Source organism: Macadamia integrifolia, chromosome 5, assembly GCF_013358625.1.
Source record: "Macadamia integrifolia cultivar HAES 741 chromosome 5, SCU_Mint_v3, whole genome shotgun sequence".
NCBI classification, from domain to species: domain Eukaryota; kingdom Viridiplantae; phylum Streptophyta; class Magnoliopsida; order Proteales; family Proteaceae; genus Macadamia; species Macadamia integrifolia.
The window spans coordinates 44420710-44438409 of NC_056561.1; the positions used below are offsets into that span (position 1 = coordinate 44420710).

General features: G+C 37.5%; 2 protein-coding genes across 2 annotated transcripts in view; both read right to left on the reverse strand.

Moving 5' to 3' along the window:
* LOC122079688 (clavaminate synthase-like protein At3g21360) overlaps nt 1-672 on the reverse strand; it is a 2625-nt gene extending 1953 nt beyond the window's left edge. Inside the window, exon 1 of the mRNA XM_042646362.1 lies at nt 279-672. Coding sequence (XP_042502296.1) covers nt 279-644 — 366 coding nt within the window. The 5' untranslated portion in view covers nt 645-672. The remainder of the gene's footprint in view (nt 1-278) is intronic.
* Nucleotides 673-10086: 9414 nt separating this feature from the next.
* On the reverse strand, nt 10087-13233 carry LOC122079819 (heat shock factor protein HSF24-like). The gene is made up of 2 exons (XM_042646556.1): nt 12473-13233; nt 10087-11120 (listed from the first exon to the last, which is right to left on the reverse strand). Exons 1-2 carry the CDS (start codon nt 12674-12676, stop codon nt 10443-10445), a joined length of 882 nt encoding a protein of 293 aa, XP_042502490.1. The 5' UTR covers nt 12677-13233; the 3' UTR covers nt 10087-10442.
* Between the last annotated feature and the right edge of the window lie 4467 nt (nt 13234-17700).

Here is a 17700-nt window from a genome sequence, read left to right on the forward strand (position 1 = left end):
TTAATTTGAATTGAAAATTGATTCATATACGATGAAAAGTTCAAAATTACGTCTTTCAAATTCGGATATAGAATTAAATTTGTCCAACAACAGTTATGTGGATCAGACCATACAAAAACCTGATCCACGAGTCTATCCAAACCAAACTAAACTGAGTCGACTGATTGAGTGAGTTCCATCCTTCGTATGTGTGTGTGAGTGAGAGAGTGCGTGTGTGTGTGAGAGAGAGAGAGAGAGAGAGAGAGAGAGAGAGAGAGAGAGAGAGAGAGAGAGCTGACCAGGGCCATCTCGTGATGGAAGTTGATAAACTTATGAAGAGGAGCTTCATTGGCGGTGTGGACCCTATCAGCAACCTTGAGGCGAGTTGTAACCCCAGAGTACTCCATCTCTTCCCATCCAAACGCTTCCACCACTTTCCCAAATTCTTCAGCCGAACCAATCCCAAATCCTCTAAACAGAACCGCCGAGTGCCGTTGCAGTAGCCGGCTCAGCCATTCCTGTTTCTCTCTCACCATCTCTACCAACTCATTCACTCCATAGTGGCCGCCCTCAATTCCACCCTTTGGAGGGTTCAGTGTCTTTGGGAACACTAATCCACCCTCAAACACCTTCACTTCCTCTATCTTCCCTTCCACAAACTCCATTTCTTTCTCTCCTTCCAACTCCCACTCCCCTTCTCTTTCTCTGCTTTCCTTGTTTGCTTTTAAAGAGGCCTTTAGTGGGCTCCACGGGTAGGGTACTTTGTTTGCATCTCGACCGTCGTCATGCAAATACGGCTTTCCCTGTCACACCTGGGGGGAGAACCACATGTGTAGTGGGCCAACACGCACCTCATCACTTCAGGTAGGTCATGTTTGCTTTTTTGTTGCACCAAATTTTTGGATTCCTTTACCCTCCCTTTACCTAGCTAAAGGTGTCTATCTATTGATTTGGTTCGATTTTGGTTTGATCACTGAATCAATCCAAAATCAAATTGTTATAGAAATTTTGGTTTTGATCCAGTTTTAATCGGATTATTATGGATTTGGTTCAATATGATTTTAGGTTTACATGCATATGTAAGGAAATCAATTGAAAAATTGATTACTATTGGTCTGGTCCTGGTTTTCTTTATCAGGTTCGACCCCTTTTTCATTTTAAGGATTGAATTCGTTAAAATAAAAAATAAATAAAAATTGAAAAATTGGGATTCCTCATTCTTGATCGATGTATTTGATATTTGTTTCATATGGTAAGGCTTTGATGTCCGCTTTAGCTGATTGCGACTTAGATGGTCCCATGGCTAACGTCAGTCCTAATCAGACATTTGTTGCCTATCATGATTCATGATAGATAATACACCATTTTAATCCTTATCCATTTTAAAGTGAACAAAATAGCATAAGAGAACAATATGGAAAACATATCACCATCCTTAATTAGACCAGACATTTGAATCAAGGAGGAGGAAATAAAGGGCCAAACCAACATTGAATTGTCAATTTTATCTAAAATCATCCCTGATTAATTATAGTAGGATTATTTATAATCATGTGAAACTATTATCTTGTCCCTTGTGAAATAAAAAAATTTTCATCCACAATGAAACCACTGCACATGCTCTAATTGACCATCGTAAAGATCACTTCTTGAGGTTAATAATTGGTCCCAAAATCAACTCCCAAAACCTTCCTATTTAACAACTAGTTATGGTTCAATTGATGCCCTTATAGACACTAATATGGCACGTGGTGTGGCTCCCAGGACACCTAGCATGTTGAGTACATTATCAAGTAACAAAATATCTCATTTTTTGCCACTTGATATCCACACAATTCTCGTTCAAGATTGTCTGTAAGTGTCTATGGTTTTAAATGGAGGTTTCACGTATCGGTCTGGGATTGGTTGTATTGATCGTATTAGATCGGTATCGATTGAGACTAATTCCCAATCCTTGATCAATCCAGATTGATCATCCATATTGATTCAGAGGTAAAGTAGTAAAAAAATAATACTTCTTTTAAAAAAAAAACAAGGGTAAAATCGATCGATATCCACCAATCACTGATCTGATCCGCCTAAATCCTTAGATGCAATACCACTTCCATTCCCAAGGGTGAATATAAACTCATCCTCGAAATTTAAGATGATATTAAACTAGATATTCCTTTCTGCAAATCTTTGGACTGGATTTATGGGTCCATATATAAGCTTTGCACTCCCATATACGTTGGAGTTGATTGAGCCACAATGTAGCCTTTCTTGAGCCCTACATGAATACCCGCAACAAAATGAGTCCAAACTTTATGACACTCTGTACCATATTGAAGTGTCTAACCTAAAACTTTTGAGTTATTAAATGAAGAGCTCCAAGTGGTATGTGAAGTCATCCAAGATCCTTTATGGTGGATCACGTGGAGAAACTCCATTTTAATTTGTGGAGTAATAATTAAAAGTTCATGTACCTCTTTTTTGCTTCATCTTTGTCTTCTATTTGTAGAAACCATTTACATGTCTTGCATTACAGTACTCTTTCTTCCATCTTTTCTACAATAATATAGCTCGGCATTATTGATGTCTGTCGCTTCTAGAAATGGTTGAGCACAGAAGAGAAATATCTAGGAAGGGAATTGCTTGATCTTTATTGAAACAAATTTTGAAGTATAGGTGTCAAATAAATTTAATAAAAATATTTTAAAAGGGAATTATAGGTATAAACTTGTATCTGATTAATACAGCTAAAACATATCTACCATTAATAACTACTTGACAACTAAATGTAAATACCATATTGAGCTGGGCTGCTCAATTTGTCAAATCTATGCATAGCCTTGGATTAAGCGAGCTTTCATGGGTTTGGGCTGGCATAAAAGCCTACAATTAACATTAAAACTATAGACTTAGGTCAGCCCAAACACATCCTGGTCTGGTCTTATCGGGTAGGGGCGGTCCAGGTCACCCATTGGCAATATTACGAGTAGGGGTGTCAATTCGTGGCCCAACCCGATTAGACCGATTGAGACCGACCGTTTATAGACTGGCCCAGCCCGACCCATTTATTAAATGTGTCGGGCTTGAGCCCGGCCTGTTTACAAACTGTCGGTCTCGGTATTGCTACTTGAATCGTCGAGCGCCCGACCGAGACCGATTGAATAACAGTCGACCGAAACTGGCCTATTGTGCACCGGCCTGGCCTGACCTTTTAATGATTGTAGAATACCTATTTTACCCCCAAATTAAAAAGTAAAATCTAAAAAGTAAAGACATGTTCATATTTTAAATAATGGTTATATTTGGTATCATTTATTGGTTTATTGTTATTTTTTTGGGCTTGCATGAGTGGGCTGGAATATAAGAGCACATTTTAAAGAGGGCCCGTTTAAAAATCGATTAAAGTTTGTTTAACATTAAACATGTCCATAGCCCGGTTAAAGCCCGACTAAAGTCCGATTAAGGTAGCCCGATTATAGCCCGAGGCCGACCAAGTAAATATAAAGTGTACCATGCCCTCAATAACTAAGCCTGATTAATTAAATGGGCGGACATGGAGTAGCCTTTGAAAGTCTTCAAGCCCGATCAAGCCCGACCAAAATCGGACCTGCCTGACCAGTTGACACCCCCAATTACGAGTAAGAGAGTGTGTTTTATATTATATATATCTAAAAAAAAAATAGAGAAGCCTCTTATTATGAGTAAGGGTGTCAATTTAGAATAAAAATTGACTGTTTAAAGTAGAATCCAAACAAATTGGTCGATTCGATTTTGATTTCAAAATGTGAAATATTTTTTGGTTTGATTCGATTTCAGGATTGAAACTGTCAAAATGAGTCGAATTATTCATTTTTAGATTGAATAAATTATATTCTTTTTTAATGTCTTAGTTAATATGGATGATAAATTATATTCCTTAATATTTGAAAGAAGTATGGTGAATTATGACCTAATAAATAAGGATTTTTTGTTGTTGAAGATGTAAAAAGTTAGGGCAAACACCTAAAATAGGGTTCAAATGGAATACAAATTGGATCAAACCAAATAGTGGATCGAATAAAAACTAAACCGAATCGATTCAATTCTGAGTTAGAAAATAGGCACTTATTCAGTTTTGATTTGATTTTGATTTTCACATATCGTATCTTGAATCGGATAAAAAAAAACCAAAATTGAACCATATGACACCGTTACTCACGAGTCTATTTAAAGTCCAAACCAAATCGACAAACTAGTTCCACTGAGTGAGTTTCATATGAGAGAGAGAGAGAGAGAGAGAGAGATGACGAGGGCCATCTCATGATGAAAGTTGATAAGCTTATGAAGAGGAGCTTCACTGGCGGTGTGGACCCAAACCATCACCTCTGATTGGCAATTTTTACTCTTTTGTTTTTTACCAAAATTTTGGATTCCTTACTCTCCTCATCTATGGGTGTAAATCGACCGGTTTGGTCCGATTTCAATGGGCAAAATCGGTTTTAGTCTATCACTGAATCATCTTGAAACCTACTGTTAAGGAAGTTTTGATTTTGATTCGGTTTTTTGTTGCTCGTAATCAGGTCGTTATCAGGTTCGATCTAGTCTCGTTTTATCGGGTTACTATAGGTCCGATCTCAATTTTCATCAGGTTGGTCTGTTTTTTGGTTTTGATCGGTTCATTCAGAGGGTTAGATCTGGTTTCATTTCTACCAATCCTATAAAACATTAATCCCAAACCAAACTGATAAAGGTTCAATTAGAGACCAAGGGAGCCTTCTAAAAATGATAAAAGGCTATTACCCAAGACCTTAAAGGACTTTGAACTTTTGGAGTGTCAAAGAAACCCTAAGTTGCAGAGACACAAAAATCTCTATTTGTTGTAAGTTCTCAACATTCTATCTAGAGTTGTCCTTATTTTTGATTGAGTTTCAGCAAGTTATACCTTTCGTAGCTAAGGTATATCATCACTGTTCCCAAACCAAGCAATCAACATTTTCATGGTGTTTTTAATATTTTTTAGTTATTTCATTTCACCATATTCCTTAAATAATTTTTTTTTAGATTTTATTCAAATTTTCTTCTTAGGGTTTGTATCTTATCATATTTGTCGTTGTTGCATTGCATAAGTTATTTAATGTTTATTGCATTTTTTTTTTATCCCAAACAACCAATAGGATAGATTCGTCACTATGTTCTTAACATAAGGCAAGAGTCTTGCATGTCTTTAATACTTTATAGATTTTGTTTTGAATTTGTATATGCATGTTTGCATTCTAAAAATTTAGGTTTTTTTGTGCATGGATTTCTAAATATTTTTTATTTTGTTCTTATGTACCTTTTACAATTTTTATATTAATCATGTGGGAATAGGTTTGTTGATTTTTCTCTTCTTCTATCATGTTCTGGTCATTTTCCATAGAGTGACGTTTCTAGCTAACTGTAAATGTTTGTATAGTTTATGCTTATAGTTTTCTTTTTATGTTAACAATAGTTTAGATTAAATTTCATGCTATTATATTATGAGCACTAACCCTTATTTTGTAGTGCATGCATCAAGGCACATCTCCATCTCTCTTCTTATTTTTATTTTATTATTTATTCAAATAATATTTATTATTTGGGCAAGAGAATACTACCGGTCTGGGGTAGGAAACACTAGATCAGTGGGCCAATGAAAGGGTGTGTGAGAACATATTCAACACATGTCAAGGGGGGCAAAATGGTCTTTTTGCATCATGCACAATTTGTATGGGTGTTTCCTGTGCCATACTGGCAGGGTTCGTTTTCCCTTATTACTTAATAAAAATATCAAACAACTAGGAATTGAAGACCGGTTTAGCTAAGTGGGTTGAGGTGCCTAACACCTTCCTTGCACCACCTGACAAATTCTCATTCTCTTAGTTGATTTATATTTCCATAGGAGTAATATTTTGAATCATGTTCATGGGTTTTAGACCCTAATTTAAGCAACGACTCCCTATCACCAATTCATTTTCTCTAAAGGAACAAATCATAAGCTACAAATCTCAAATTGTTGAGAACTAATTCTTCCATTATATTTTATTAAAGGGGAAAAACTAAACCCATCACTAATAAACAAGACAATGACAAGAACGACACTTGAAGTCTAGTAAATTCCTTGAATGAGTTTGAGAAATAGGGTTTTATTTTGAGTCCATTGGAAGGAAGAATGTCGCTTTGGATGTATGAATGGTCCTCATTAAGTGGGGGCATACTGAGGGAGGCAATTCATTGAATCCAGTCCTTGTATCAAGGATTCCACTATTGATCGATGGGTAAGTTAAAACTAAAGCATAAAAATTTCGGAAGAATAAACGAAAGGGAACGTCCAAAACTTGAGAGTGATAAAGACGTAATGTACACCTATATGCTCTCGTCCATTGACAAATGACAATACTAATAGACTAATTAGTAATAGTGGCCACTTGCCAAACAAACCCCTACCACTATCCTCGTTCATTGCATGGGTATTTTTTTTACCCTTCTTATGGAGGAATCTTAGAATGGAATACAACTTAGACCATGTTTATTATTTAATGAGAAAAGAAGTTTAAAATGAAGCATGGTTTCATAGTTAAACATAAAATGAAATGACATGATCACCTCACCTGTGATGAAGACAGAAATCTCATAATCTCATCCTTATTGATGTTTTCATGTGCACTCTCTGGCCCTTGTGTTGGTATAAGTGCTACATTGCCTCTTAAAGAGCCCTGTCTCCTAATTTATTTAGCCAACAACAAACTACCATGTTAGTGTGGAGAGTGGGTGACAGAACACATGAAGCTGTAAATGTGTGGGATAGTTTTTTCTTATTATTTGACAAAAATAAATAGAAAAAAAAAATTATTCTAGATCCTTGTTTGTCAAAGGAAAAGAGAAGAAAAGATAATATGCTTTCACTTTTGAAGCCACCTCGGGGATGATGAAATTTGTTTAATTTCTTTCCAAAATTATAAAATTCTCTGGTCCATTAATGACCAGTTAAATTATCAATGGCCTAGAGCACCAAACCATGAAAAGTAGGAAATCGAATATTTCTTCCCTTATTTGAAGAAGAATTGTTTATATCTTATTTTTTTTTAATTTTCTCTCCCTATTTTGTCCCTAAATCTCTATAGTTCGCGGATCATAATTTTTTTTTTTTTCAAACAAACACAGTGCTAAAGCAAATGACTCCGGTCAAGAAGAGAAATAAAAGAGACTAGAGGGTATCTCAATGGTCTAACTTCTTTCCTTCCTATGGTTGAGGCAAGTGTTTAGACTTCAGAGCGTGGAGTTAGTCAGTTAGAGCAAAAGCAAGAGATCGAGAGTGAAAGCATGTAAGCACCAAATTCACGTATTCACTAGTTTTGAGAGAGCACCGGCCACTGAGAGTGTATGGTTACATGATTTTTTTTTTGTTAACCAAGGTGTCCGGGCCAGCTTACATGCACCTTGACTAATCCTTGAGGAGATTAGCACAGCAACCCACTGTCACAGTCTCCACTTAAATCGCAGATGCACAGATGAGAATCGAATCTGAGACCGTGAGTCTATCCATACAATCCCAATTTGCCCTAACCATCTGGGCAACCCACGGATGGCTACATGAGCATATAGATAGCTATAATAATAACTGAGATATATGTATATTTTTCAATAGCAACATACAATTACTATGATTTATATGATATACCTACTGGATAGAGGATAATCAAATCATATATAATGAATTGTATTTTATACCTTAAGTAAAATAATCGAAAAAATTACGTGATTACCCACTTTTGAGTTTCCTTTTATAAAACTACCCACGCAAAGTTTTAGTTATAAAAATACCCAAAATCAGGTTTAGGTTTACAAAACTACCCACCTAAAATTTAGTCAATAAAAATAGTTGATTGTATGTGGAAGATAAAGCAGAATCACTATTTTGGTTAGTTTTATAAATCCAAATATGATTTTAGGTATTTTTGTTAACTGAAACTTTGAGTAATTTTGTTAAGGGATTAAACCCAAAAATGAGTAATCATGCAATTTCCCCTAAATAATTTATCTTCATTTGCCAAATATAAACTACTATAAAATGAAAAGGTATAGAAAAAGGGATGGAAAAACAACCAAAGATAGATTGGTGTTAAATTGTAATGCACCTCATCGTTACAATAAAGCAGGATTTTTCCATGCCAAATACTTGCAAACAAGTAATATGGGACAATTACTATCACTCCCCTATAATTAATAGACACAGTTCGAACTATACCCCTTAGGGCCTTTCTAGTAACTCTTTTTTTTTTTTTTTTTTTTTTTTTTTTTTTTTTTTTTAAGTTAATAAAAGTCAAAGAAAAAATATGAGGCAATTATTATTGACTCTCCTATAATCACCCTATATTTATTCAAAGTCCCCTACCTTGAAGTTCTTTTCCGATTCCTCGAGAAAAGCAAATCCACCACTCCTTCTCCCTTGATAATCTAATATACCCATATTACCCCTTCATCCTAGGAACCCTATCACCTTTAATGTCTGCCCCCCATCAAGGTTTGAGAACACAATATTAAGATCGAGATTGATCAAGGTTGATATCAATCCGATCTTGATATATCCAACAGAAATACACCTTGTTTCATTTAAAAAAAACATTTTTTTATTGTTTTATCTTTGTCCTTACTAATTCACCAGTACAATGTCGATTAAGAATTGAAATCAATCAACACCAATACCAATTTTATCTGACCAATTCGATCAGGCTGATCCAATCCAATCCCTCAAACCATGGTCTCCATCACCCTCTCTCCAATCCTCTCTCAGTACTCTTGAGAGAGAGAGAGAGAGAGGCTGTGACTGCACTATACTATATAATAGGATGACTGACCAAAATGGGCATGCATTGCAATTTGCAACTATTTTTTTATGAAGAAACAATAATAATACAATTAGATTACTAATTTTTACATGTTGCGTTCATCACACGTAAACATCTCTTTTTCAAACTTGGAACCTAATGCTCCCTCCAAATATCTCAATTCTTTCAGTAATTGCTAATGTGGATTTCATTTCCAAAGTCTCACTGTGATAAGACTCCATGTTGCATGCTTAAGATCTAAGAACCAACCAAAGTCTACATGTGACAGGGATTGATCTATATAAACCTCAACTTTAAGATGAGTCATGACTTGCCAACAAGAAAGAAGATAAATCAACCAGTCTTTTAATAAACTTTTTAGAGGGAAAATTATTGTTTGGTTGCTTCTTTGTTTGTTTTGAATAAGTCAATAAACTGAACAAAGATTTCAAATTTCTACTTTCTTTTTCAAACACGTCACTTGTTGTGGGTTAGCTGGGAATGATTCGACTCTCACCTGACCCTTTCATCACTTAAACTAGTTTTTTTCCAGCTTATTAATGCCATATATGGAAGCAGTGTGAAGGCAGCATAATTATGATGTATGGGACAAGAATAGAGAGTTGTTTAAGCCTATATTTCCATTATAGCAAAAAATGTGATGCTCTATTTGTTAAAGGTCGGTACGATGTTTTGTATTCTATTGCTTGCATTTGTAGGTTGATTGTCAGTAAGAGATCGTAGTAGGCCTGGAGGATGCACATTGAAGACATTACCATATTTAGATCTAAGTCCCTAATAAGGTGTTCTAGATTCTCCTTCTGTTAAGTCTCCTCTTTGTAAATCACACCTGATGTGTTTATTCCTTCGGTCGATTGATCATCAATGAAATTAATTACCTCTTTTTTATATATCTAATCTTCTTTCTCTTTGTTTTCATTTGGTTAGAGGATTTTTTTAAGGACTATATGAGTATTTTGATAAACTATCTATATAAGTTTTTGCTATAAATTTATAGCGAGTGTTCTTATTTTTTGTAATTAATTTAAGAGAGGTGCGAGGGCAAGTGAATGTAACCCTATTTTCCATTTATGATACCGAAGCAGATCATCTTTTACCGGGGACATAAATAATCTTGTCAAATAACTTGACCTTCTGAATTGTGTCATTATTTATTTTCAATTTTCATTATTTTTCACATCGTTTTAAGCTCTCATTTTTCTACCCTATTTTATCTTGGCAGCCACTTCAGTTCATAGTCCACTGTTCCAAACTTCCAATACACATAAAAGAAATAAAAGAACATATTCTTATATAAGTTCCACAATAGTACTAATTGTGACAATGTTTGGATCGAAAGAAACTTTTTTGCTTTTTGGGTCTCCCTGACTCTACTTTACCATCCCATCGTCACCAACTAATTCGAAGACTTTAAAGTAACTCCACAATAAGACTAGAAAAACCCACTTAATTAAGTCTCCTAAGATGACTTCTTATCATCCTTTAAGACTTAAACGAAACACTAACCTTTTTCAAACCTTCCCTATCAAATTAACAGTGCAGGTTGTGTGTGTGCGCTTGGCCTTACGGTACACCGCACAACCCATTTGCTTGCAGCACCAGCACCAGCACCAGCAGCACTCAGTCTCAGTTGCAGACCTTGCTGATCTCGGCTGGTGAAGAAGATATCTTCATCCAAGGCACCTCAAAATCCCTTGCCACCTTCATCTCTTTCATCAGTGGTGGCCCACCCACATCTACGGCCCACGCTTCTGGACCACGGGGCCTCTTATTGTTCCCTCCTCCACCTTTAGTCCTCAAACATACACCAAATAGTTTCACCTCTTCTTCTTCTTCTTCTTCTCCTCCTCCTACTTTTTCATCATCATCATTGTCATCGTCATGAAAGATCTCAACCGTTGGATCACCGCTGGGCCCAATGTTCCCTTGTGACATGATGCGGTTGATCTGCTCGGGTCCCACTTTGAGGTACCTTGATAGGAAAGTCATCAACTCCTCGCATTGTTGCTTCGTCTGGGCAAGCTCAGCGCTCAGCTTCTTGTTGTCTTTCCTCAGCTTCTCGTTCTCGTCTGATGCGTGGTTCCTTGACCCGGGGGATAAGGTCGACGTGGACCCCATGTCCTCACCTGAAATTGTTGGTGACGAGATTCCTCCTCCGCTATTACCATTGGCATTGGATTTTCCAACGTGGATGGATGTGGGGACCGGCTTTCGACGGTTGATCTCGCAAAGGAGCTCTTTCTCTCCTCTGTTGAAAAACTCGTTAGCGAATTCCCATCTTTCCGGCACTATTTTGCTAAAACCCTGTTCACATATATCAGCATCGTAGATACGTTTATTTAGAAAGACCCACATGATTAATGAAAAGAAAAAATAATAATTGAATATATGTTTTACAACATGAACTAAAGACAAGTTAGGATCCCTCCATGCAATTAATCATCTCATCTCACATCGTCCATAGGGTGGATTTGGATCATCTGACACATGGTATTCAGTGCGCATCCAACGTCTAGAAACGCCTTGAACTACGTGCGATTACCTTGAACTTCATGCCAAGACGTTTCTAACCATTAGATGCACACCAGATACTGTATTACACCACATAGGAGTTCAACCCCATAGGGTGTGGGGACCATCTTTGGAGTTTGGTAGTACCCCGAGGATGGTGTGAGATAGATTGGAACTAGTGGTTAAATGCAGAGGAGAGTAATTAACTTGATTCCAAAAAGACCAATAAGGGTTAATAAAAATAAATAAATCTCAATTGAGTAGAAAGAGTGTCATAATTTTAATATTTTATAGTTTAAAGACTATCATCATTGTGAGGGTCCTTTTCCTTAATAATTTTAAGATAAGTCTTCATATTTCAAGCTTTGAAGGAAACTTTCTTACTATTTATCTTAATCATACTTAAATCCTTTTCCCATTACTTGACTTATGTATGATTAATTCCGGTGATAATCTTCTATTCAAGTTTCTAAACCTAAGGCTTTGGACTCTCACCACCAAGAATGAGTCTCTAATTCTCTATTCTCTCCTCTAGCCTTTAAATTTTGGAATTCTAAATTTGAACCAGTATGTTTCAATGGCGTGACAAACAATCAAGATATTTAAATATTAGATCGTAAGTATTGAATTATATATAAAGATGTTCAAATTTTCAAACTATACAATTGTATTCCTATCATAATAAATCTGATGACTTTGATATCTTATCGAATTATTTAACCTAAAAACTTAAACTATTAATTGAAAAAACCCAAGATAATATTTTAAGCATCGAAGATAATTTTCAATTTAGAATTATTCCAATAATATTTTTTATGCGGTGAACAAGATTGCGTGAAAGGCCAAGGCCCCAATAAGATCTTCTCCACTGCCTTGAACATCCAACCTTGCATCTAGTGGGTGAGAGGATTTGAATGCACACCCCAATGTGTTGGAGTGTGTGCCTCAATCCTCTCTGTCACTGGTCGTTGCGTTGGGCGCCCAACGCGTTGAAGAGGATTTGAACCACCTCTTGAGGGGTTAGACCTCCCGATAGGATAAAAACTCTAATTTTTTTACCTCGGAAGAGGTCGTCAATCCGTCCGGAGGACGACGACGACGGCAGGTAATTAGAGAGAGAGAGAGAGAGAGAATTGGATACGTACGTAAGTGTTTAATTGACGAACAAAGCTGGAGAAGTTGTTGTGCTTGAAATATTTAGGGAGCAAATCCTTAGCGAAATCAGCAGGCTTCCATACGATGAAGGTAGTGCCGGTGTCGTTCCATGAGATGACGTCATCGGTGCCGGAATCCTCCACCAACTGATACGTCTTTGTCAGGAACGGTGCCGGCACGCATCTCTGCGTCATCTTCTCTTATTCCCGAAATTCAAATTTCAAAATAACAGAAAACCCTAAAAAATACGAAAGAGATACCACAAGCAAGAACACAACAGAGATAGAGATAGAAAGATAGAGAGAGAAAGAGATTTGTTCTAAAAATGAAAGGAGAAAGATAATTAGGAGGAAGGAGAATAGAAAAGGAGGAGAGCAGTCAAGAATTCCCAACCCCAGCAATAGAATCCAGTCACCAATAAACCAGAATTCATGAGATCCCAGTGAGATTGAGAATAGACCAGACCCTCATACCGCCTCTCTCCTTCCATTACTCTTTGAGAAGATGGCCAAGAAGATGATTATGAAGATCCCAATTGATCCGCTCCGATCCCACCAGGGAAACGACCATAACTATACCTGATTCCCCCGACCCCCACTTCCTTTCTCAAGGATTCGAATAGAAATTGAATTAACGAATTGATGATGTCGAGAGAAACAGAGCAGACAGGAAGGAAGGAATGAATTAAAAGCTCTGGAAGAGGGAAGAGGAGAGAGAGAGAGAGAGAGAGAGAGAGAGAAAAGAATAAGGGGAGTCCCCAAAGAAAGAGAAGAAGAAGCTACAACTACTCACTTCACTCAAATATCAACTACCCACGCGGTTCCTTTTTTTTAAGGGGAAATTACATGATTACCCACTTCTCACCATATTGGAATGAAGCTTCAGCCTTGGTCTCTCATCCATCTACACGTGGTGATCATTCATCATTTTTACACTTCTCTAGTGTGTATTGAAGATGCCTTGTTTATGTTCTTATTGGTCCATACATTTGGCATTTTTTATGTCAGGAAAAATCTTACTGAATTGACATAGGAAATGCGGATTTAGATTTTCTTCGACGATTTTTTTCTCCAACCTCACACATGAAGATAGCCCAACATCTATGTGCAAGTAGTCCAAGCTTACATGCCATTGATTGGAGAGTCGTTAGAGGGAGAGTTGTCGGAGAGGATCCCAATCTAGGAAACAATGAAACACATCAGGCATGAAATGACCACGTTGCCTCCACCCTTTTGTGCATTAAAGATGCTCTAGTTTGTGCGCTAATTAGCCTAGATCAATAGGATTCTTTCACCATTTTTTTTTTTGTGAATTTGGGTGTATCTTTGTGGTGTGAGGTGTTGGACATGGACTCGTCATATCTAGTGACTTGGATTTGTATTGGCATAGGCCTAATCCAATGCTTGATCAATCCTGTATCAATGGAACAGTACAGATAAAAGGTGAAATTGTCAAAAACCCTGATTTTAAAGGATTTACGAGATGATCCATACCCAATTCTGATCCGATACAATGCACGTAAATCATGATCTTTTGAGAGTTTAATAAATTTATTTATTTTTTTTTTCTAAAATGGATGGAAGAAAAGAGAAACATAGAGAAGAAGGAAATGAGGTCCCTAACGAAGTGGGTGATATGCTTACGTGCTACATATAGCCTTAGTTCCTCTTCTCCTCCCACCTAACGCTGACCCCTCCTCTCACTATCCAGTGTGTCTCACGCTCACCTTCTTTCTTCCTTCGTTGGTTTTGATTTTAGTTTTGATTTTTCATACGTTGTTTTCATATTTTTTTTATTCTCTCTAATCATGTGGATCAATTTATATTAATAATCTTATAAAAAAAAAAAATTTACATCAATCAATAGTGAGACACTCTTGAACAGTATAGATCCCCCTCCGTTTATTTTATTCTTCCATAATTCTATATCAAATTGGGGCATTACCTCTATAAGCGAAATCAAAGGGCCATCGAATCAACATGATACAAGAAGACGACAACAACAAAGAATAAGAATAGATATTACACCTTTTTTTTTTTTTGGGTAAACATAGCTTTAATGATAATAACGTGTTGTGGTACATATGAATTTTGAATTACAAGCTTCAAGAAGTTATGGCGTGTAAAAGGCCAAGTAGTTCTACACATCACAGAGACCCCACCGTCCTGGTAAGGGAGTCAGCCAAATTATTTTCCTCTCTTCTAATATATGCAGAAGTACATGATCCTCTCTCTCTCTCTCTGGTGAAGAAGGATGTACTATCAGTGTCGGATTTTACTCCCCAAAAATAATTTATGACAATTCCAACAACTCGGGGTGTTAATGGACCGAGTTGACCCAGCTCAACCCGAAGATCTCTTAACTCAACTCAAGCCAAGCCCAGCCCAACCCTAGTTCGGGCTGGGATATCTCAGCCCAAGCCCAACCCTGTTGGATTTAATCCAACCCAACCCAGCCCTGATGAACCTTGATTGGGCCAGGTTTAACCCAATTCAGTCCAACTCAATAATATCAGTTACTTGGTTGCTTGATCTTAATGCATTGCAAGAGGCCAAAGATCAAAATTTTCGTATATGCCTAGATTGTGGAAAACGAAAGACTTTTCTTTATAAGTACCTATTAATAATTATTAGTAAATTTATATGATTATATACTTAATACGTATGGTTGGGTTGGGTTGGGTTGAGACCTCAACCCAGGCCCAACCCAATCCTACCTTGGGCCTGAAGATCTCAACCCTAACCCACCCTATGGGCTGAAATCTCAGCCCAAGCTCTGTTTGGGCTCAAGGAGGGTTAAGGCTGATTCGGATTGAACTGGCTTTTTAGACACCCCTACCAACAACAATTTCAGCTTAAGGTTTATGCAATTTTTTTTTTTTTTATCTTTTGGAAAAGGGTTCTTGAGCAACCAGGCTACTCTATACATTCTCACATTTTTATTTTATTTTTTTATCCAATCATTATTTCTTTAAGAAAATAAAATAAAATAATACATGTGAAAAGACGCAATGTATGTCTTAGGCTCAAACAACGTTTTCCCTAATCTTTTATGTTATAATCTTTTAATACAATGGTTATTATTCCTATGAAAAAAAAAAAATACAGTCGTTTTTATGTCATTTTATATGGTCAACCCCCTAGAGGATGTGTGGGAGAGGGGTGTGCGGAGGAGAGAGAAAGAGAACCAAGACACCTATTTTTGGAACCATGACAAATCTATTTTAAGCCCATAGACATGTGGGCTAATGAATGGACAGTGAAATATTCATGTTGCGATATGGGTTCTATTGCTGAAGTTGAAACACGTTTAATGTGGACTGATTTTATTGACCCGTAACACCCGTTTATGACACTATACTTTGATTTACCTTGGATCAATAGTTTACCATAGAGTCATAGACCAACTTATTGGACCAGATCTATATTGGACATTGGGTTGAAAAAAAAAAAACCATTTCGGGTCCATGGGGTATTGGCTTACTTCTGTTGAAGAGCATATCTCATACGAACCTTAAGTATTCTGAATTATAATTTATTTGTGTGAAAAATCGTTGTTACGTGGCTTCTGCATTGATGTGGAGGCCAATGACCCTACTGCGCTCGTTCCAGGCAGTCTCTCAATGTTACTCAAACTCGGATCCAGCTCAGTCCGAATGTGCCCTCCTCTCTCAAAAGATAACTGCACGAGAGGTTTAAGATCATATCCACTTTTAGATTGGACACTTATTTGGGTATTCCATTTGTGGCTGGTAAACTGAGCAAATCCCATTGTCAGGATTTCCTCCACCGAGTTAACTCCAACTTGAGTGGATGGAAAGCCAAGTATCTCAGTTCCGCAGGCAAGCACACTTTGATTCAGTCCACCTTATCAGCCATGCCTTGCTTCCAATTACCAACTTCCGTTGTGAAAGACTTCGATGCTTCAAGCCGAAAATCTTTCTGGTCAAGTGGTGACAAGTCATTGGTTCCCACAATTAGTTGGCATTCCATCTGTCGCACTAAAAAGTCGGGTGGTTTAAATTTTAGGCTATCCACCAACATGAACGTCTGCAGAGGTATCAACACGAAAAAATGGGGTCATTTTATACGCTCTTATGCCTGACGCAGGAGCCACACTGGCGCTAGTGGTGTTTCCTCTGATTATTCTGCCACTCTTTAGTTTTCTCCCTCATATTTGGTAAAACAGAGGGTAACCGGCTATTACAATGTCATTGTAACAAGAAGTGGTCGGTTTTATGGCTGTTCAAGCAATGGACGGTTAGGAATGCCACGGTAATAGATCTATGGCTGATATTAAATTGGCTCTGGTCATGTCCTTGTATATGGACGTTAAGGTCCTTGTATGCTAGTTGGCCGATATGTGGCGATCCAATTACCGTCAATTTATTGTAACTTTTGGACAAGAGAATGCTACCCATTGGGTGGTAACTGTGCCAGCATTCAGACCAATGAGAGACCGTTCAAAAGCATCTTCAAAGCATGAGGTAGACAGTAATTTTTTCATGCTCGCCTGTGTCTAATGTAGACACGCAAACGGATAGCATTGTTTTTATAATGGGATCCACTTCTTCCTTCTTTTTGAGAAAAGAACAGTTGTTCATACAAGTTAGCATCCAACATCTGTCCTTTTTGTTTCTAAATATACCTCTCTTTACCTTTGTAATAGGGTACGTTGGATGTTGACCGTACGACCAAGTGATAATAATAAATATACCTCTTATACCCTTATAAAGACAAAAAGTAGGACAAGTGTTGGATGCTGACCCGTACGACCACGTGATAGCAGCGGATCCAATTTCCTTCTCTTCTCCTTGCCTTGCGCAACAATGCATCTAGCATGCATATCCAATGGTCAGAAATGCTTATGCACGAAACCCAAGACAATCACACACAGCCCAAGATATTTCTGAGTGTTGACTGCATGCCGGACACCCTCTTGCGCGCCACAGAGGATCCAAGTCCCAATTTTCTCCAGTCTACAACTGTCCGTGTGTATCATTGCCCAACTTACTTCGATCCCACCCTCACCGTGCTCGCAATTCCGTCCCACTCCATCTCCAACCTCTCCCCATAGCCCCTGTTTTTCCTCCCCAGCCCCCTCTGCAACCCCGCTCCCTCTCCCTCTCCCTCTCCCTCTCCCGCTCACACTCTTCTCTTCCCTGCTCTGTTTTCCCTTCCAACCGTCTCCAATTGTAGGGAATCCCAGAAACATATTT